At 39.3% G+C, this 23,605-nt stretch overlaps 1 protein-coding gene across 1 annotated transcript; it reads left to right on the forward strand.

The window, feature by feature from the left end:
* The first annotated feature begins 20,022 nt into the window (after positions 1-20,022).
* On the forward strand, positions 20,023-22,907 carry LOC112017686 (G-type lectin S-receptor-like serine/threonine-protein kinase RLK1). The gene has a single exon (XM_024050138.2). The coding sequence runs from the start codon at positions 20,231-20,233 to the stop codon at positions 22,703-22,705; it is 2,475 nt and encodes an 824-aa protein (XP_023905906.1). The 5' UTR covers positions 20,023-20,230; the 3' UTR covers positions 22,706-22,907.
* The last annotated feature ends 698 nt before the right edge of the window (positions 22,908-23,605 follow it).

The raw sequence follows: 23,605 nt of genomic DNA on the forward strand, positions 1-23,605 counted from the left end.
ACCATTCCTACACCACAAGTATCCATCCCATCCTCCGAATTAAAAAGAAAAAAAAAAGTATTTTTGACCCCAAAAAAAAAAAAAAATTGGAGCTTTTCTTATTCTAACTTTCAACAATCTTAATTGACACTAACTATAACCAAACAAAAGAACATAGAAAACATAATTCAACTCTATACAATCACAACACTAACTCCAAACAACAAAGCAACATGTTCAATTGATGAATGTAATGCAATCTAATGAACAATCAAACTAAAAACGAAATAATCAATTTTTTTTTTTAAACAAAAATAATTATATGGGTTTTAGTTTTACTCCAAAATTTGTAAGCATGCTTGCTAATAATGTTAAGATAATATACCCATATAATATCGTTTCAAATGGGAGGTCAAATTTCTATCCAAAATGAATGTTATTATATTTAATGATATGGCTAAAACCAGCGGTGGAGGCCTCTAAGATGTTTTATGGTGGATGACAGTCATGCACAGTGGATCAATGTGAAACTATATATTGATTGATATGAAACTATAGTATGAGTCTTTAAGTAATTTAATGTGCAGAGGGTGCGCAAAGTAATTAGCTTTTAATTTTGGGCCCTATTTTCATTCCATTTCATGAGCTTATATTAGAGTTATGATAGAGACATTGATGCGGGAGACACAAGAAGATTATTATTTAGTATTATTTATGTTTGCAAGCCCATTGTATTTTTATGTTTTAGGTCCTATTAGTTTATTGGGCTTTTAGTTATTAGGTTTTTAGTATTTTAATTTAGAAGTAAGGTTATTTTTGTAATAAGGCAATTAGGGTTTCCTAGCCAATTAGAACTAGGGTTTAGCAATCCTTTATAAGCAACTTATTGTACTCCTTGAGGAGATAGCTGATATTTTTAATGAATGAAAACAATGGCCGTTTGGTCTTTCTTTGGTTTGGTGCTGACTCCAGGTCTACCCTAGGTGCTGACTCCTAGTGGTTTTCCCGCTTGGTGCTGACTCCAAGTAAGGCCTAAGTGCTGACTCCAAGTAAGGCCTAAGTGCTGACTCCTAGGTCATATCCCTTTATTTTTCTATTGTTTAGTTTTCGTTCTGGTCGTCCTGCGTCATATTTGGTATCAGAGCCAGGTTGGTCTTTCTTTGGTCTGGTGCTGACTCCAGGTCTACCCTAGGTGCTGACTCCTAGGTCATATCTTTTATTTTTCCGTTATTTCAGTTTTGTTCTGGTTGTCCTGCGTCATATTTGGTATCAGAGCAAACACCGATCCGTTGAAGAATTATCGCAGGAAAGAATAAAAAAAAAAAAAAAAATCACATACCCAAAAAAAAAAAAAAAAAAAAAGTTGCTGTCCTATAATTGTGCTACCCGTCAGAAGACTCTCATTGCAGAGATTTTTCTTTTCAGTGTTGAACCCACTCAATTGAGGAGCCAAGTCCGTGACTATCAAGTGCAGTAAGTTAACCACTGACAAGGTGAGCTATGGTAATATCTGATGCACCTTATTTTGATGGTGATGATACTTATCCACGAGATTTTGTCAACTAGATAAATGGGATGGAGCAATTCTTTGAGCAAGCAAATTGGGCAGATAATAAAAAGGTTAGGTATGCCAAGTTGAAGTTAAGAGGTCACGCACAAAGGTTTTGGGAGAAGCTTGAATATTTTCGCTATGTGGATTATGAACCTGCCATCAGTATGTGGGAAGATATGAAAGAAAAGCTTTGTGATGAGTATTTGTCACCATACTATCGAGCTAAGTATCTACCCCAATCTCAGTGTGGTGCTTTTCAAGCTGAAGCAAATACGATGAATCCTCATTCTCATCCCATTTCATGTCCTCAACGCACTTTTGAACAATCTACCAAGGAAATATCTACCAGGGAAGTAACAGAATTAACTGTGAAGCTCATGATAGACATTCAAGACAGGATTGCTCAACACAAGAAGACTCAATCCGATTCAATTGGGAAACCAAGGACACTAGATCACAATGAACTTCTTGCTGCCCCAATAGGAGACAACATTGATGATGATATCTTGGTCGTTGAGAATCTTCCAGCAACACCAAAGCCTAATGTTGACAAAGATGCACATGCCTCAACAAATGTTGCTTTAACATGTGTGCAAGGAAATGAATCTATTAAAGAGCAGCAAGGTGAAGAGATGGTGCCTAAAGAGAGTATTACATTAGAGGGTGCACATGATGTGAAAGTTGAAGTTGTTGAATGTGCTTCTGATCAACCCTCCACAGTCCTTGAAGATCTATATCTTGGTGAAGTCGAAGAGGTTAAAACTACAGTGCTTCCTATGGTTCATAAAGTTCAAGACGAGATTATATTGATTCCACACATTGATTTTGTTATTCCAAATAAGTTTGATGTGGTGGAATTCAAGATTTTTCTTTTCCCTGTGCTCCCTAAGGTGATTCTAGATTTGAAGCAAGTGTTACTTGTCAGCATCCTAATCCTTCAACACTTTAGAACTCGAGGTCGAGTTTTCTCCAACCAAAGGAGAATGATGCGGGAGACACAAGAAGATTATTATTTAGTATTATTTATGTTTGCAAGCCCATTCTATTTTTATGTTTTAGGTCCTATTAGTTTATTGGGCTTTTAGTTATTGGGTTTTTAGTATTTTAATTTAGAAGTAAGGTTATTTTTGTAATAAGGCAATTAGGGTTTCCTAGCCAATTAGAACTAGGGTTTAGCAATCTTTTATAAGCAACTTATTGTACTCCTTGAGGAGATAGTTGATATTTTGATGAATGAAAACAATGGCCATTTGGTCTTTCTTTGCTCTGGTGCTGACTCCAGGTCTACCCTAGGTGCTGACTCCTAGTGGTTTCCCCGCTTGGTGCTGACTCCAAGCAAGGCCTATAAATTTATTGTTTGGGCTTGTTGGGCTGAAAACCCATTCATACTCAGGGTCAAATCCAAACTGAGTCCCTACAATTGGCGCCGTCTGTGGGGAGGATTAGGGTGCTGGCCGGCGCACCAGGCGATTATTCTAAGCGGTCGTTTTACAGTAGAATGGCGAAGTAAAAAAAAAAAAAATTGACAGCGAAAAGAGAAATCTTGATATTATTTTTTCATAAATAGAAACAGTACAAATTACAATCATAGGCTCAGGCAGGCGTATTTCACAAACAAATTTACAAGCTAATCCTACCAGCTAGTTCTACAATCAGAGGCCCGGGTGGAGCCGCCCTAAAAAAACTAGCCAAAGGGAAGTGTCAAGCCGTGCTTTTATTGGTATAAAGAGAAAGGGAGAGCTTGACACAAAAAGCAGGGAAGGGGGAGGGTCATCTTGTTTCCAGGCCACCAACAACTTCCTTCTCGGCGCGGCGGAGCTGGAACAAAGAGAGGAGCAGATGCAGGGGCTCCGGGATACCTTCCCTCATGATGTTCCCTTGATTCTCTCCAATCCTCACGAGTGTTGGCCGTTGGAGACGGCAACACTCGAGCACCGCCCATGAGATGAATTCGCACGTCTTCTTCGTCGGGGGTGCGCTCCGAGGAGAGACGTTAGGTACTCTAACAATATCCCTCTGGGCCACTTTATATGGCGCCATCGGGGTTACGCCTAGACTCTGCCGCACCGGAAGCCCAGTGGGGGCTGCGGCCATAATGGCTCTTGGCACGGATGTCCTCACACCCGCCCAAAGCCGCCTCATATTTGCCAACTCCAGTCACAATTCCGGCGGGGTTCTTAAAAGGGATTGGGGAGCTGAAAGGATGTGTTTTTCTTTTTGTTTGTGTTGGGAGGTTCATGGATTGTGGAGAAACCATCTCCCCACCTTATATAGGGGATGAGGGTTGGTGAGAATTAATTCATGTAGAATTCGAAAAGAGAATTATCAGCTGGGCTAATAATGAAGCTACCAATTTTCAAGGAGGCCATAGACCGTTGGACTCATGTTAATTCACGAGGACATTAATGAAGGCGCGTTTCGCGCACCGAAGCGTCAAGCGCGGAACACGAACGGATAAAGGGCGCTTCATAAATGAAAAAGATGGGGCCTTGAGCTGGAGGCGAGATCAACGCCACGTGTAAAGATCATAATCCGACCCAAGGAGGAATCATCTCCAGTAAAGCGGTCCGAGGACAAACCTATACTCACAGAAAAATAGCAGTGGTAGACAGAACCAAGGTATTGCATGGTCCTCGGACCCAAGCCTATGGTAAAATATTCACACCATTATACCTGGGTACTAGACAGAACCAAGGTATTGCATGGTCCTCGGACTCAAACCTATGGGGAAACTAGATACTTACAGAAAAATAGAAGTGGTAGACAGAACCAAGGTATTGCATGGTCTTCGGACCCAAGCCTATGGTAAAACTATTCACACCATTATACCTGGGTACTAGACAGAACCAAGGTATTGCATGGTCCTCAGACTCAAACCTAGGGGAAAATAGATACTTACAGAAAAATAGAAGTGGTAGACAGAACCAAGGTATTGCATGGTCCTCGGACCCAAGCCTATGGTAAAACTATTCACACCATTATACCTGGGTACTAGACAGAACCAAGGTATTGCATGGTCCTCGGACTCAAACCTATGGGGAAACTAGATACTTACAGAAAAATAGAAGTGGTAGACAGAACCAAGGTATTGCATGGTCCTCGGACCCAAGCCTATGGTAAAACTATTCACACAATTATACCTGGGTACTAGACAGAACCAAGGTATTGCATGGTCCTCGGACTCAAACCTATAGGAAAATTAGATACTTATAGAAAAATAGAAGTACTAGACAGAACCAAGGTATTGCATGGTCCTCGGACCCAAGCCTATGGAAAATTAAATACTTATAGAAAAATAGAAGTACTAGACAGAACCAATGTATTGCATGGTCCTCGGACCCAAACCTATGGGGAAACTAGATACTTACAGAAAAATAGAAGTGGTAGACAGAACCAAGGTATTGCATGGTCCTCGGACCCAAGCCTATGGTAAAACTATTCACACCATTATACCTGGGTACTAGACCTAACCAGGGTATTGCATGGTCCTCGGACCCAAGCCTATGGAAAATTAGATACTTACAGAGAAATAGAAGTGGTAGACAGAACAAAGGTATTGCATGGTCCTCGGACCCAAGCCTATGGTAAAACTATTCACACCATTATACTTGGGTACTAGACAGAACCAAGGTATTGCATGATCCTCGGACCCAAGCCTATGGAAAATTAGATACTTACAGAAAAATAGAAGTGGTAGACAGAACCAGGGTATTGCATGGTCCTCGGACCCAAGCCTATGGTAAAACTATTCACACCATTATACCTGGGTACTAGACATAACCAGGGTATTGCATGGTCCTCGGACCCAAGCCTATGGAAAATTAGATACTTATAGAAAAATAGAAGTACTAGACAGAACCAATGTATTGCATGGTCCTCGGACCCAAACCTATGGGGAAACTAGATACTTACAGAAAAATAGAAGTGGTAGACAGAACCAAGGTATTGCATGGTCCTCGGACCCAAGTCTATGGTAAAACTATTCACACCATTATACCTGGGTACTAGACATAACCAGGGTATTGCATGGTCCTCGGACCCAAGCCTATGGAAAATTAGATACTTACAGAGAAATAGAAGTGGTAGACAGAACAAAGGTATTGCATGGTCCTCGGACCCAAGCCTATGGTAAAACTATTCACACCATTATACTTGGGTACTAGACAGAACCAAGGTATTGCATGATCCTCGGACCCAAGCCTATGGAAAATTAGATACTTACAGAAAAATAGAAGTGGTAGACAGAACCAAGGTATTGCATGGTCTTCGGACCCAAGCCTATGGTAAAACTATTCACACCATTATACCTGGGTACTAGACAGAACCAAGGTATTGCATGGTCCTCGGACCCAAGCCTATGGAAAACTAGATACTTATAGAAAAATAAAGTACTAGACATAACCAGGGTATTGCATGGTCCTCGGACTCGAACCCATGGAGAAAGTAACTATCTGGAGAAAAACCAAAGCGTTACTTAGAGTCAAGCTATAATACAGTTTTTAGATTTATATTTGAAGGATAACAGATGGTTTCATGAGGCTAACTCCAGAATAGGATGCGAATATAGAGTAGAATATTATAGTAAAGCAAATAAAAGAAAATATCATTAGTTGGAAGCAAAGTATTAAGTATTCAGTTCAAACGGAAAGTATACAACTTCCTTACAACGCCACTGAGGCAAGAAACAAAATGAGATAAACGAGAAGATAAAAGAGAAAATAAACAAAATTATCCTATGTCGTATACTAGTCTCCCCAACTAAGTAGGCAAATTAATTCGATAAGCAAATTAAAAGGCTTTAGCCAAGGCCTAAGGGCTTTGAATCGAAGGGTCCGCAGGAGGCCTCGCCACATCTTGTGGTATTTCCTGACCCTCGGCTCTAACTCCCCCCAACGTCCTCTGGGGTTCAATCTCCTCGGATGGTTGGTCAGTTAAAGATATATCCTCGGCGGTCTTATCGTGACTCTCAACCGCTGGTAATGAGGACCCCTCCTCGGGAGCAGCAGGGGTAGTCTCGCGAATTGCAATAGGGTAATATACCCTATCCTCCCTCCTAAGGTCAGATGAGGCATCAACCCCTGCTTGGTTGAGGGCTTCATGCCAAGTCTGAGAACAGTAATGCCTGCACACCGCAGGAACTTGAGCCCGAAGGATGGCTTCAGTCTTAGCCACCCCATCTGCGAAAGCCTCCTCCTCTGCCTGTTCTACAGAGCGCTCAGCGTCTATTTTTGCAAATACCGCCTCGTCTTTGGCTCTCACAGCCTCGTCCCTGGCATACTCGGCAACACCTTTCTCATGGATTGCCACGGTCAGCTTTTCCTTCATATAGGAAATGTCCCCTTTGGCAGTCTGTAGTTGACCCTCAACGTCTTGCAAGCGATTAGTTTGATCCTCAGCTTGCTTCCTAGCCACGGCTAGGTCGGAGGCAGCAGCGTCCCTGGCCTTCGTCATCTCCTCTAGATCCTCGGTCGCCTTTTTTAGGTAGGCCTCAGATCTCTTGAGGGTATTAGCAGCTTCCAAGAACTTGTCATGCTCTTGCGCTAAGGCATTGCTCTGGCCATCGATCTCCTCATCTAACCTGAAAAGAGCCTGGATAGCCTGCCAATGAAAACAAGTAACTCCGTGAAAAGAAAGGAAGGTACTAAGTGACAAAATTCGAATAAAGTAAATGGGTGCCAAAGGACCCACCATGCCTAGGTATTTCTTAAGGTCAAGGACAACCTCTGACCCACTCATATTTCTTAGCTCGGCCATGTCAGTGGGAAGAAGAAGAGATTTCTCCAGGGCATTGGCTACAAGAGCCCCCTCGGCTCCTTGAGATTCCTGCATAGAGGTTTTATCCATCAGGGGCTGATCATGGAGCATGGCAGCGGGCAGCCAGGCTTGAGCCTCGGACTGCTGGATGGTCTTCTTACCTTTCCATTGACCACCGAGCTTCAGTTGCTTTGGAGGCCTGCGAAGTCTACCCTCCTCAGGCGAGGAATGGGATTTGCTCCCATCCATAGGCTCCTTACCCTTGGAAGGTCTTTTCCTCTTCAGGTCATGAGACTCGGTTTGAAGGTCCGATACTGTGGGGACAGAGGATGACCTGGTGTGCACAGTCAAAATCTGGGGTGGAGGTGCTGGGGGCTGGAGCTGCGACTCTTCCGGTGCACTCTTCTTGGAACCGCCTTCTAGCAGGTCAAGAAGATTGGTTTGGGGCTATCTTTTTAAACCCATCTCAGCCTGGGTACCAACTCTTAGGGATCGGAGATCGGCTTCGGACAAATGAGGGTCTTTTAGATCACCAGAGGGATCCTCGGACTGATCAGCTAAGTTGAATACACTATATTCGTCCTCAGAAGAACTCAATTCAACCACCTCCCTTGCCTTCTTAGATAGTCCTTCCTCGGCCACCGTTACTTGTTGGGATGAGGAGGGACCTACTAGCGGAATGCCTTCAGGTACATAAGACCCCTCGGAAAATGCAAAACTGTCCTCCACCACGGTAATCTGCGTAAGCCGAGGGTCATGAGCTCTAATTACGTGCTTCGGGACTGGGAATGATTTCTGAGCTGGGTCGCATCCGAGGATTTGATGAGCAGCTCTGACCTGGTTATCAGTTGCGTTCAGGAAAAGGTCCGACCTGAGAACGATTTCCAAATCCGCTTTGTTAACCAGGTGGAAATGACGTGCAAAGACGTGCAGATCTGCGAAAAGAAAAGTGAAACTCCTGTGGTTAATAAACCAAAGCGGATGTATAGCTATAAAAATAAAAATACTAAAACCTAGATTGTCTCCTACTTCGGATACCCTACCTGGTTCCCCTTTTACTGTTGGGCAATGAAAACCGTTGTGCCATTCCCCCGACACTATGAGGAAATCTTGAGTCAACCCCTTATTGGAATCAGGAAGACACTGGATGAGACGAATCCTATCGTCCCTTGTCTTCATATAGTACGTCTTACCCCTCAGGTGATGAAGGTTATAGCACCAGTTTACATCGTGGTGAGTCAGTCTCAGCCCCATTTTCTCATTCAAGATATCTACACACCCTAATATCCTAAATACATTCACGGCGCACTGGGTAGGAGCCAGGCGAAAATGCCTAAGGTAATTGAGGGTCACCGGCCTCATAGGGATTCTCATCCCTCCCTCTATGAAAGCAACTATCGGGATCATGACTTCACCCTTTCTCCTCTTAATGTACCACTCCCCTTCTTCACAGTACTTCAAACTCACATTATTGGGTATCCCATAGTCGACAATGAATTTGTTCATCATCTCGCCGGACTCAACCAACTTCTTAAACTTACCCATTCCCCAAGGACGACTGAAAGTCCCAAAAGAAGAAAAGGAGAAGTAGAATAAAGGAAATTTGGGGTCACTGGAAGAAGAAGACTTATAGAAATATGACGATTCTCTTCAGGTAGTGTGCAAGTTGAACTAGACTCAAGTCATACACATCAATGATTGTAAGCGCGAAAATGAGGAAACCAGGCGGTTCAAACAGGTACTTATACTCCCCCTTAGGTTCCCCAAATGTAACTGCCTGCCCATAAAAGCAGGAGATCCCCACCGAACGATTACCATCACATCGTTGAAAGTGGGAAACGTGGTGCCGCCAAAATTTAATGTGGGCACACATTAAGTCTTGAAACGCAAAAAACACGCATCGAGCAGTCGAAAAGTCACCAGCATTAGCACAAACCGAAGTGGGGCGATTTGCCTAGGAGGGCCCGTGGATATCAAAACCCTCCTCCCCGTCTGGGGGAACGTGCAGCAGGGTTTTGAGGGGCTATTGTGGGGCCCGTGGGCCTAACAGCCATAGCCCATCGCATAGTAGGCCCAAGGCCAACCAAGACTAAGTTGGGGAAAGCCTTTTTTTTGACCCACGCCGAGGACCTCTTCGTCCTCGGCATACTAAGGATAATTTTTGGGAGGGGACAAGCCCAGAGCAAGCTGTCACATTCACACTTAATGTATTCACCTAACCCCTCTGGCCGCATTAATGGGGATATAACCCCTTAGCAGGGTAACGTTGATCAGAGTGAACCACTTGAGTACCGATAAGGCCTCTGATGGGATGGACGGCCAGAAGAGAGGCGAATGGATGATCAACAGATGGAAGAAGGAGATAGGAAGATGAAGACTATATAAGAAAAGCAAGTAAAGTAAAGAAAAGGGGGGGAAAAAAAGGAGAAGAAAAGGGGCTCCTCGGCCATGGGCCGATGAGCATCCCCCCAGTTGTAGAGAAACTCTAAGTATTTTCTTTTATAAAAAAGAGTTCATGCTTGATGAACGATGGCCAGCGCCTAAACCTTTAACCCACTCTCTATAAATTTATTGTTTGGACTTGTTGGGCTGAAAACCCATTCATACTTAGGGTCAAATCCAAACTGAGTCCCTACAGTGTACATTACACTAGCCAAGACACTTAAGAGTGCTGGCGTGACTGGATTCGGACCTTGCAAGTGGAGCAGTTGTGAGCAAAGGAAAAGAAACATTGGCTGAAGGAGAGGATCTTTGGCCCATGCCAACAGCATGACCATCTAGGGGAAGAGTGAGATTTGCAACTGACATGAATAACCAGCCTGTGCAAAAGGGAGATAGCGACCCCCTATGGTCAGATGCTATAGAACACCCCTTATTGGCTGAGCTTGTGCTGGACCACTGTTAAAGACACGTGTATCACTCCTAGCATCCTTGATGTCCCTTCCCTTGTCTAAGGTTTGCTCCCCACGTAGTAGCAAAGCCGCCCTCTATTCCACTACCATGACATTGGCATGCTTTCTCTCTCTTCCAGTGATTACATAGTACAATAGTTGTATTAGGATTCAAATGGAGGATCACGGTTTGACACATGTTCTTAAATACCTGGCAACATTCCTCGTAATATAAGAGGAACATGTTGCTAAATCATTAGGGCAAGAACCTAGAGAGAAACTAAGAGAAAAGCCAGAAAGTTTGGGTAGGAAAGTGAGGTGGAGAAGAAAGGCATTCTTTGGGAAATAATGTCACCATTGTACAAAGGCCTTCATTTGTTGCATAATAGAAAGTTCAAGAGAGTGAGGGACATTCCCCCTTGTTCACCCGTGGTTTTTCATCCATTTCAAAGTGTTTTCCACGTATTTCCCATGCCTTCATTACTCTCCATGTTATTCTTTCTATTTCTCTCGACTTTAAAGTGTTAAAACTTTCGTTTTTAGTAGTCTTAGGCATTTTCACTTAAATGTACTATTAGATCTATCACTCATTCTCTTACATAGTTTTGATAATCTAACTTGCACATACATAGAGATAACATTATAAAATATAAATGTAGCTAATTAAAATATACTACTTTTTATTATTTAATTTATAGATAAATCATAAAATAATATAACGCGTATTTTTTTTGGTAGTTTATTAGATTTTTATTAGTAAAGACCGATATAGAGAAAATAGTGAGTCAAAACCCAATAAATATTGGCGTAAAGTATTGAAGCTTTAGAGCAACAATGATATTATTTGGCAATGACAACGAACTTGATTGATATTCATGATGTGAAGCATGAACTATCATTGAATGAAATATTGAACTCGAAAATACATTTTTGGTCACTATATTTTGGGTCAATTTTTATTTTGGTCTCTAAATTGATTTTACGCTTATCCCAATTCTTGAAAACAAAAAATCATTTTTGTTTTAGTCCTTTCATCAACCCACTAACAGAAAAGTCCTACATGGCAAATGGAGTGCATAAGTGGTACGTTTGTTTGTATTTGTTTCTCTTTAATCTGTGATGTTTCTTTTTCTTCTTGGTCCATGTGTAAGTGTGTTTGTGTTTGTGTTTGTATCTGTTTCATTTTCATTTTCCCCTCTCTCGCGGCTGTCTATCTCTCTCTCTGCTCTCTACTCTCTACTCTCTTTCATTTTCCTATCTTTCTCTATTTTTCTTATATGGGTTTGATTTGGGTTAGAGAGAGAGAGAAAGAGGGGTCAGATCAATGGTGGTGGAGGTGGTGGTTGCAGATCGGTAGTTGAGCTAAAGATTGTTAATAAAGGTAGTGGAGGGGCTCAGATCGGTGGTGGAGGTGAAGAGTAGATTTGGAGTCAGATTGATGGTGGAGGTGAAGAGTAGATCTAGAAAGCCAGATCAATGGTGGTGGGTAGATTTGGATTTCTTGGGGTCCATTGGTGAGGTTCAAAGGTGGTGGATTTTCTGGGTCCATTGTTGTGTTTGGTTGCGAAGAAAATATTGTTATTGATCTGAGTTGAGTTTTGATGTTTGATGTTTGGTTAGATGGGTCCGGTAGAGATGTTTTGGTATTTTGGTGATTGCTGGGTTTTGGTCTCAATTTGAAGATTGTTATGCGTGTTTTGTATGTTTGATTGCTAAAAAATATTGATTTTTTTAATTTTCAGGGCAACCATTTGTTTGAGGAAGAAGATGAATAGTTCTTGAGAAGTGAGGAAGAACATGAAAAGTTATGGGAAGAACACAAATAACATAGACAGACATGATCTTCCAATGAAATAATGAAAAGAAAAAATAATGATGAAAAGAAAATGAGAAGAAAAAATAATGAAAATAAAATTTTATTTTAATTATTTAATTATTATTTAAATAATTAAATAATAACTAAAATTCTATCTTACTTTAAAATAATTAAAGAAAATAAAAAAATAATGATGTGGCTTTTTTAATATTTAAAATGCTAATGTGATATTACTTAATATTATTTTTATTAGTTATGTCAACATCTAACATGTCACTTATACACTCTATTTGTTATATATAATTTTTTTATTAGTGGGTTGCCGGTAAAAACTAAAATATAAACAATTTTTCGTTTTCAAGGAGTAAAATAGACACAAAATTAATTTAAGAAACAAAATGATAATTAGCCCAAAATATAAAGACAAAAAATGTATTTTGGTCAATGTTGAATGAAATATCAGCCATAACTTTTAGTCATGGCGTGAAACATGAGCCACGGGAAGACTGGAGATAACAGTAAATGAATCATATTGGAGTGAAAAGACCTCCGGTGTCAAGCATGGAAACTTAGACCACACCTCCAATCTAGCTGGTTTTGGCAAGACCCACACCACTAATTGATATTCATGGTGTTCTGTGTAGACGGCAGACTTATACCCTATTGAAGGAAGTGTAGTTTTGGTGTCATAATTTGTACCACAATTTATCTATATGATAAGTTGTGGGTACAAATTATGTATATGACAAGTTATGAGGTGTGAAGGATGTTTTTAAATGAATCCATCATCACCTCTTTACCAATCACAACTCACTGTATAAATAAATTGTAATATAAGTTGAGTCACCAGACAATTTCTCGAATGAAATATCAGCCATAACTTTTAGTCATGGCGTGAAACATGAGCCAAGGGAGGACCGATATGGAGGTAATAGTCAAAACCCAATAAATATAGGCGTGTAAAAGGCCACCGGTGTCAACTCAAAATACAAGATTCTACAAGATTCTAAAAGACTATACAAGGTAGACTTCTGATGTCATGGGATTACATATGCTAATGAGAGATTAATGAGGTTGCTGAAATGAGCTGTATTTCCTTTAACATAGATGGTCTCTGACTTTTCTATTTGACCAGACGTGGACTTTGTGATCTGCAATTAATCCCAAGATTGCAATACGTTTGTATTGCAATCTTGCCTTAAATACCAGAAATATTGCCGTTAGATGATATATTAGCACTTTTACTGATGTGGGGATTTACCTTATCAGAACTTTCCTTAACAGCTTACAGAATAGGTACTAGCCCACGGTCAGCATTTAGCTCCACTTTTGAACCTCTTGGTACAAGGTTATCTACTCTAGCATACCAAACTACGGTTTTATCTGGTATTTTATCAAACCAAAAAAAAAAAAAAAAAAGGAAGAGATCTTTCTGGTTGAGTGGGCGAAATCCAAAGGCAAAATCACCAGAAGGTGATAGCCATGAAGTGGTGTTGCATGTCAATGGCTGTGAGAGAGTTGCCAACAGTAATATTACCGTTATTTTGTGCAATAGAAGAAATAGGTAGCAGGAATAGTAAGAAAACATGAAGGAGAGGAAGAACAAATACCATGATGACTGTCAGAGTGAATTGGGTTCATAGTATACAAAAAAAAATAAATGGATTTGAATAAAATAGCCTAGATTTGATGAAAAGATAATCTAGTATTGTTCTTCCACACAAAAAAGAAATCTAGTACTTTCCATAAATAAAAAAACAAAGAAATCTAGTACTGGTTTAAGTCGGATTTTTTAGAAAAATTACTACAAAACCCAAACAATATTATTAGTTAGGCAACGTTTCAAACATATTGCATTTTTAACAATTCGACTTTAGAGGAGTCGATTTTACTGTTCATATCGCCTATTTTTGCGCCACGTGGATAAATAAATCGACTTCAGGGAAGTCTATTTGTGTGTGTAGAAATCGACTCCAGTGGAGTCGTTTTCTATACAAAGAAATCGACTCCACTGGAGTCCTTTTCTATACATAGAAAACGACTCCACTGGAGTCGATTTCCTTGTATAGAACAAATGCTCCACACAAACATTTGCGGCACACCCAGCAAATGAAGAACCCAGGCGCCGACGAACCCAGCGCCGATTCTGACCAAACCCCGACGAGCAAACGACGAATCCAGGCGCCGATTCTGACCAAACCCTGACGAACCCCAACCCCGACGAGCAAACGACGAACCCCGGCGCCGGTTCTGACCAAACCCCGACGAACCCCAACACCGACAAGCAAACGACGAACCCAAGCGCCGATTCTGACCAAACCCCGACGAACCCCAACGCCGATGAGCAAACGACGAGCCCAGGCGCCGGTTCTGACCAAACCCCGACGAACCCCAATGCCAACGAGCAAACGACGAACCCAGGCGCAACCCAGCAAACGAAGAAAAGGCTACACGAAAAAATCGGATCGGATCGGTGGAGGAAAAGGCTACACGAAACTTGGGTTTGATTTGTTTTGGATTTGATTTTTTGATGGGTTTTTGGGGCTTGGAAGTGGAGAAACCAGGCAGCATTTTGGGGAAAAAAAAGGAAAGGGAAGAAGGCACGAGCTTGATTCAGTAGGAATTTAGTTTGAATTTCCATACAAAGAATTCGACTCCACTGGAGTCGTTTTCTATGTATAGAAAATGACTCCAGTAGGTTATCCTCGGACTATACCCCTCTGCTCTTTTCTGCTTCTTGATTTTCACCTTTGGGACCTTTCCCAATCATTTGCTTCTCTTCAGACACATCCTCGTCCTTGAATAAAGCCCAAAGTCCAGTCCAACAATTTGGACCCTTACCCCCCCCCCCCCCCCCACACACACATATATATATATATATATATATAAGATTTTTTTAAATTAAACTATCTACATTTGTTATTTGAAAGTATTTTAAATTTTGTATTTTTTTTTCAAAGAAACGTAATACATTTTACATTAAATATTATATAAAGCAAGATATTTAGTAAATAATATAATGTGTGATTGGAATTTGTTTCTAGTACTCCATACACTTGGTTCATCCTCTATATGTCTTGAATTGCCTAAAGAAAAAGTAGATATAAGTAAATCTATTACTTATATTAGGAAAAAAAAAAAAAAAAACACAGGACTTTAATAACATAAGAAAATTTTAATTTTATCAATAATCTACCAATATTACACTGAGAATGTAACATAATTGTCAATAAAGGAGCTCATCTTTCTACACAAACATTTTCTCCCAAAGCATTACTGAAGTGGACCAAGTGGACCGAATGTCAAAAGTAGACCTAATGGGACCAAAATAAACTAAGTAGACTGAAATGTTATGTTGATGTGGCTTCAATGAGAGTATAGTAACAATAAATATTATGTTTAAGTTTTAAGATTTGTAAACACCCCCATTTGCAACTTGCATTTTATTGCATATCATCACTATCTCGTATCTCTAGGGCAAGACTGTAATTTCAGTCATTTGGCCTCTAAATACAATCATAACGATCAAAAAACAGTTCATGAGCATTAATTGGACCATTGGATTAAAATATATCAAAGAAACCAATTTTAACTGTAAGGTGAACTTGCATAAATTAGGTCCCAACAATACATGTTTATGATCTATTAATTTTAATTGGTTTATTTTTAGTACAATATAAATTAAATGATGTGTCATAATCACAATGCAAACACTTGTCATCTAGTACAACGGAACTAAGCCAAGTTCAAAAAATAATTCCAATGATGTGTATTGCATAGATTTTTGTGGTCCTTGCTTGACTTAGACCCACGTTTGCTTGACTTAAACGGGATTTTTTAGAAAATAACTACAAAATCCAAACAATATTATTAGTTAGACAACGTTTCAAACATATTGCATTTCTAACAATTCGACTTTAGAGGAGTCGATTTTACTGTTCATATCGCCTATATTTTGTGCCACGTAGTTAAATAAATCGACTTCAGTGAAGTCTACATGTTTGTGTAGAAATCGACTCCAGTGGAGTCGTTTTCTATACAAAGAAATCGACTCTACTGGAGTCATTTTCTATACATAGAAANATATTGAATATTAGACAAGCACATACGTGGGTAATTCAAATAACCTTCCAGATAGCTCCAACGGTCAGGATGAACTTTAAGCACATACAAAGGCGATAAGGACGAAGAAATATCTAAAAGGAAAGCTGCTACCACTGCATTAAATGCACTACATCAACTTTTCTGACCGCATTTATGTGGAGAAGACCCCTGAATAGTGTAGTCTCAACCATCACCATTCATAGAGAGCCAAAGAAGATGCTTGATGGGACACATACTCAAGTGAAAGCTTAGATGATTAACAAGTGTACAATCAAGATGATCTAAGAAGAATCTATATAATGTAAAAGACCTCCCATAAGATGGGATCGAAAGAAAATATAAAAAGAAGAAAGAGGAAAATTTATTGTAGCTCTAAGAGTAGTACTTGCTTTTCAGACAATAATTTACCTCCTCGGACATCAGTTTCTTCACGTTTCAAGTGTGTTTTTGTACGGGTTCATCTTTTAAAATATTGATTAACTGTTGTTTAGTTCATAAACAGTCTAGTTCTTTTACCCACTCTCTACAAATTCATTGTATTGGGTTTATTGGGCTCACATCCCATATTTTTTGGGCTTGGGCTACAAATTGAGACCCTACAATATATATATATATATATACACACACATAAGCTAACACATGACACGTTTCATGTGTCATCCAAATTGACATCACATTAGCATATTAAAATTTGCCAAGTGTCATTTGGCCCACGAGATAAAGATAAATTTTTTATTCAAAATTTATGGATAATTATCTTTATAAATAAATAAAATGAAGATAAATTTTTTATTCAAAATTGATAGATAATTATCTTTATTAAAATAAATTAAATAGGGATAATTATTTATCTTTGTTGGTTATTATCTTTATCAAAATATGATATTTATCAAAATAGATAAATATAGATAATTATTTCTAAGAAGAATTTGGGCCAATCAAAAGTCTACTACATACTTTCAAGTATATCAATTTGAAGTGGAGTTTATCCTCTAAAATCACTATAAATAGAGTACATCCCTTCTCTTTTTGAAGACCAAGTTTTCAAGAGGTCCAAGCTCCGAAGAAATTCTATCTCAAGAATCTGTGAAGAACTTGAAGAACATTCAAAGGGCTTGAAGAAGTTGAAGAACAAAAAATCTCTAACAAGCTCAAGGCTAGAGATTCGTTGTAAAGACCATTCAATCCATCTTCCAACTAAAGTCAAAAATATCTCTTGTTCGAGTTCTTTGAAGTTCTATTGGAATTAAGCTAAAAAGCCTCCATAAACTTCAATAAACCTAAATCTTTGAAGCTCAATGGATCAAACCTCTAAAGCCTCGAAGGATTTCAACCTAGAGCCTTCACATTCGAAGACTTGAAGAACAATAGATCTCTAACAAGCTCAAAGATAGAGATTTGTTGTGAAGACCATTCAATCCATCTTCCAACCAAAGTTAAGAAGATCTCTTGTTCGAGTCAAGTTTAAAGAAGATAGAATCAGAAGGTATTCTTTTGTAAAAGAATTGAAATAGAGATTGTACTCATTATTCATCAATAAAAATTTATATTAGCAAACAATCTTTCTTTTCAATTGTTTGATTTTTTGCAATTGGGAAATTTTGTGTTTACAAATATATCTTACAAAATTTGCCATCTTACTATAGTGCGCTCTCATTTTTTAGAGCACACTGCAGTAAGGTGTTATCATTTTTTTAATATTTTTCTTTCTCTCTCTTCAGACTTTCTCTCTCATTCTCACTTTTTCGTCCTCATTCTCATTCTCTCTCATCTCTTTTTCTCAGATTCTCCCTCTCATGGGTCTAATGGGTCTCGATGACTGCAAGTGGGTCGTGGGTCTGACGGTGGAGGGTCCGACTGTGGTTGGGGTTGGTTGAGACCGTGGGTTTGTGTCGTGGGTTGAAGTTGGTTGAGGCTGTGGGTTTGTGTCGTGGGTTGAGGTTGGTTGTGCCGGTGGGTTGAGGCCATTGATTGTGGGTTTATGGTGGTTGGGTTGTGGGGTGGTGGTCATCGGAGAGGTTGGGGTGGGTTTTGGCTACGGCTTTGTGGTGGGTTTAGATCGGGGTTACTAGGGTGGTGGGTTTTGTGGCGGTTTGTACTGTGGTTTTTTTTTCTTTTCTTTTAATGGTTGGGGGTTGAGGTTGTGGTTGGTGGTGGTAGCTGTGGCTGTGGCCGTGGTTAGAGGTGATGAACTTGAAAAGCTCAGGCCATGGAGGTTTTGAGAGCAAAATATCAGAGAGAGGGAGAAGCTTTTAGACCGAGTTGAGAAAGATGGAGAGACAGTGGGAGAAAGAGACAAACGGAGAGTGAGAAATAATAATAAAAAATAATATTTAAATGAAGTGTTAAAAAAAAAATAGAAATTTTGATGTAAGGGATATTGTAAAGATGGTAAAAAGAGAAAAGAGCGGCATGTATGCGTTGGAGAGAGGGATTCGTTGAGATGTTGTCTAATCCAAGTGGGCCTCATGTTTTTTAAAATACTTATGATGGTGCAACATTGAAATCTGAAAATCGGTATGACGAGCTTTTTAAATTTAGTGTTTAAACACTTTAAAACAGAAAAAAAAAAAAATATATATATATATATATAGGCATTGTCTGGCATGCAAGTTTAAAACATATGTTATCAGTTTTTAAACAACATTACATATATTTTTATACACTTTTTTATCCACACGTAGTTTTAAAAAAATTAACAACTATTGTTTAAACACATATACCAAATAAGCCCTTAAACATTCTAAAAAAATAATAATCGTACCAAACACATTTTTTTAATAAAAATTTTCAATATTTAAACACTAAAAACAGTTGCCAAACAAGTTTTTATATTTTCATTTCATACTTTGTCTTGAACATACCATAGTTGCTTCTGTTACATACCTGTATATGGATTGCAACAGCTACAAAATACGGGTAAGACACTTTAGGTTTTAGCTTTAGGGTGTGTTTGTTTTGACTTCAAAGTACTTCCGGAAAACCATTTCCGTAAAACTTGGGTGTTTGGCTGATTTGGAAAATTCGGTCAACTGAAAATCATTTCAGCTTTGACCGTAAAATAGCGTTCCCACGGGTGAAATTCATTTCACCTTCTATTTTCACTTCAAATGCTATTTTTCGGAAAACAGAGGGAGAGAGCACGAAGAAAGACCCAGACCAGCGACCCAGACCAGACCTTTGCACGAGCAACCGCCGGCGAAAGAGACCAAGCCCGGAGCAATCGCACGAGCAACCGCCGGCGACCTTCGACCCACGAACCGACGAACCCAGCAACCCACGAACCGACGAACCCAGAGCAACCCATCGCCTTCGACCCAGCGCAACCCATCGCCTCCGACCCAGAGCAACCCACGAACCGATGAACCCAGAGCAACCCACGAACCTCGATCTCGTCGCCGACCCAGACCCGTCGCCTCCACACTCTCTCTTCCTTGATCTCTCCGTTTTTTTTTTTTTTTTTTTTTATAATTTGATTGTTGTTGTTGTTTTTTTTTTTTTTTTGGATGAACTGATTATTGTTGTTGTTGTTGTGTTGTTGTTGCCGGAATTTGCTGCCGGAAATTGTTGTTGAATTGGATGTGATGTTGAAATTTTTTGTAATAATGTGAAAATTTTTCCGGAAAATAGCATTTTTAGAATACATCCAAACACATGAAAATATTTTCAACAACAATTTTCATAATTCAACCAAATACTTAAAAATATTTTCATTTTCCAGAAAATAGCATTTCCGAAAAATATGTATTTTCCGGAGAATGTTTTACACGAAACAAACACAGCCTTAGTGCGTTCCAGCTGTTACACGTGTCATCTGATACACCGGAAAAGTCGTGTTCAAAAAATAATTCCAATAATATGTAAAGGAATCATCTTAATTCCTGTTAGAAAATAAGAACAATGCAAGGACCACAAATTTTTTCGTGGTCCTAGCGTATTTCAGGTAAGGAAGGACGGTTGAACCTAACAAATCAAAGTCGTTTGCTTGACGTTGACCAGTACTAGTTTTTTGTGTGTGTGTGTGTGTGTGTGGGGATGAACAATAGTAGATTATCTTTTCATCACAGCTAGGCAATTTTATTCAAGTCCATTTATTTTTTTGTTGTATGAACCCAATTCACTCTGACAGTCATCATGGTATTTGTTCTTCCTCACCTTCACGTTTTCTTACTATTCCTGCTACCAATTTCTTCTATTGCACAAAATAATGGTAATGTTACTGTTGGCAAGTCTCTCACAGCCACAGACAACACCACTTCGTGGCTATCACCTTCTGGTGATTTTGCCTTTGGGTTTCGCCCACTCAACAACCAGAAAGATCTCTTCCTTCTATCTATTTGGTTTGACAGAATACCAGACAAAACCGTAGTTTGGTATGCTAGAGATGATCAGAACATTATCATTGATGGTGCTACCCCTGTACCAAGGGGATCAAAAGTGGAGCTAGATGCTGTCAAAGGGCTTGTCCTTACTGGTCCTCAAGGGGATGAGTTATGGAGATCTAGTACAATTGTTGGTACTGTATCCTATGGCGTTATGAGCAACACAGGCAACTTTGTACTTCAAGATAGCAACTCTAATAACTTATGGGAGAGCTTCAACAAACCCACAGATACATTGTTGCCTTCACAAATTGTGGAAAGATCAGCTGGGGTGGTGCTTAATTCTCGTCAATCAGAGACCAACTTTTCCAAGGGGAGATTTCTCCTAAAGTTGCAGGATGATGGGGATCTTGTGCTCAATTCCATAAACTTGCCCACGGATAATCCTAATGACCCTTATTATAAAAGTGGAACTGCTGATGATTCTGGTACCTCGAGTCCTGGTGAACGACTGGTGTTCAACAATTCAGGCTACATTTACATTCAGAGAGAGAACAACCAAACATTTCCTCTAAGCCAGGTAAAGCTAGGATCAACTTCTGATTTCTATTTTAGAGCCACTCTCAACTTTGATGGAGTTTTCACCCAATATTCTCGCCCAAAGACTTCCAATACCAGTGGAAGCTGGACTGCGCTTTGGTCTATACCAGATAATATTTGTCAGGCTACTGTTTCAAACGCAGGCAGTAGCACTTGTGGATATAACAGTATCTGCACCCTTAAAGTAGATCAAAGGCCGAAGTGTGATTGCCCCAGGGGTTACTCCTTACTTGATCCAAATGACCAGTATAGCAGCTGCCAGCCAGACTTCCTACTAGGCTGTCAAGAAGACAAGCTAAGTCCTGGAAAAGATCTGTATTATTTTGAAGTGCTAATAAAAACAGATTGGCCAAACGCAGACTACGCGTTCCTCAAGCCTTATACTGAAGATCAATGCAAACAGTCTTGCATGGAAGATTGTATGTGTGCTGTTGCCATTTTCAGATTAGGTGATAGTTGTTGGAAGAAGAAGCTACCTCTCTCTAATGGTAGAGTGGACAACACCCTTGATGGTGGGAAGGCTTTTATCAAAATCAGAAACAGTAGTTCCCTCCCACCTCAGCAGGGTCCTAACTTTCCATTTAATCCAGAATCAAGGAAGAAGAATCAGGACAATTTGATCCTCGTGGGGTCAGTGCTTCTCGGTGGCTCTTTGTTTGTTAATATTATATTAATTATTGCAATTTGTGTAGGTGTTTTCTTCATTTACCATAAGAAGCTCAAAAGACCTATGACTATGAGCAATGTTAATTCTGTGGAGACAAATATGCGACGTTTTACTTACCAAGAACTTGTAGAAGCTACAGATGGGTTCAAGGAAGAATTGGGAAAGGGAGCTTTTGGTGTTGTTTACAAAGGAGCAATAGACATGAGTTCTAGAGTTCCTGTCGCAGTCAAGAAGTTACATAGTTTGTTTCAAGAAAATGAGAGAGAGTTCAAGACTGAGGTGAATGTGATTGGTCAAACACATCACAAAAATCTGGTTCGTTTATTTGGATTTTGTGACGATGGACAACAACGATTACTGGTATATGAGTTCTTGAGTAATGGCACTTTGGCAAGTTTTCTTTTTGGAGACTTGAAACCCAGTTGGAAGCAAAGAATCAGTATTGCTGTCGGGATTGCGAGAGGAATCTTGTACTTACATGACGAGTGCAGCACCCAGATTATTCATTGTGATATAAAGCCTCAAAACATACTTCTTGACGACTTATACAATGCTCGAATAGCTGACTTTGGATTGGCAAAGCTTTTGATGATGGACCAAAGCCATACTCGTACTGCCATCAGAGGAACAAAAGGGTATGTTGCACCTGAATGGTTTAGGAATATGCCAATCACTGCCAAAGTAGATGTTTACAGCTTTGGTGTCATGCTACTAGAGATAATTTGCTGCCGAAGAAGCGTAGATGTGGAGACAATTGAGGAAGAAAAAGCAATTTTGACTGATTGGGCTTATGACTGCTATAGGGAAGGAGTATTAGATGCTCTGGTTGAACATGATGTGGAGGTCTTGAATGACAGAGAGAAGCTGGAGGAGTATGTCATGATTGCCATTTGGTGCATTCAAGAAGATCCATCTCTCAGACCTACCATGAGGAGGGTAACACAAATGCTTGAGGATGTTGTGGAAGTGCTTGTTCCACCTTGCCCGTGTCCTTTTAGTAGGACAGTAATTATTTCTTAGTATTTACTCTCTTTTGCAATATGCCATCTTATATCTTTTGTTTGTAGTTAAGTTTGTTTTTGGTCTGTTGCCATAATGATCTTTGTTATATTGGTTCATGTGCTCCAAGTTGTTTATCTGCAGAAGATATTAGATATGTTTCCATAGTTTTTCAGATATGAAGAAGTTTATTAATGAATATAGTGCCACTAATTCCTATGAAGTTTGTTTTCACCTACAAATAAGAGGTTTGATAAACTGTGTTCTGTTTTTTGTTTCTGAGTTTCTTGCTTCTTGTCCCGCGTGGTTGTGATTTTGCTCTCCGTTATATTCTATTTCTTTTGTGTTTGTGCTTACAGGAAGTTATTAGTTTATCAAATACAAGAAAATAAATAAATAAATAAAAGAAAAAGAAAAAAAGATGAAAAAGAGGGAAGAAAAATAAAAACAAGCTTGCGATGATATTGAGACAGATTAATCCTTGTTTTGAAGTAAAATATTTTCATTAATTTTAGGCATTTGTTTTGTTGTAAAATATTGGTAAAAGAGTAAAACATTTTCGGTCAACTTAAAATTAAAAACTCAAGGAAAACAACAAAATCTGAAGCACATTAATTTTACAAAATAGCCTATTCGTTATTAGGGTATATTGGTTATGCGGGTAGAGATACCCGAAGAACATATTAGATTTTGATAATTATGTCCAATCAATTGCATCTTAAATCGTCAGTAACTTGATGCAAGTGAGCTAAGGTATAAGCTACAAAGCAAACTTTTTTAGTTTCAGTAAGTCCAGTTAATTATCTATTCTTTTGCAATGAAGAAAAAATGGAGGTATATTAAGTCGATCTGAACTATATATAAGTAATTATGGAGAACTTAGTTGACAATAGTTGTTAATTTTATGGGTATATCAACATA

This window comes from Quercus suber, unplaced genomic scaffold (genome assembly GCF_002906115.3).
Source record: "Quercus suber isolate HL8 unplaced genomic scaffold, Cork oak 2.0 scaffold_219, whole genome shotgun sequence".
NCBI lineage: Eukaryota > Viridiplantae > Streptophyta > Magnoliopsida > Fagales > Fagaceae > Quercus > Quercus suber.

Excerpts from the sequence above, each read along its gene's own strand:
- LOC112017686 (XM_024050138.2), top strand. The coding sequence starts at position 20,231 with ATGGTATTTGTTCTTCCTCACCTTCACGTTTTCTTACTATTCCTGCTA.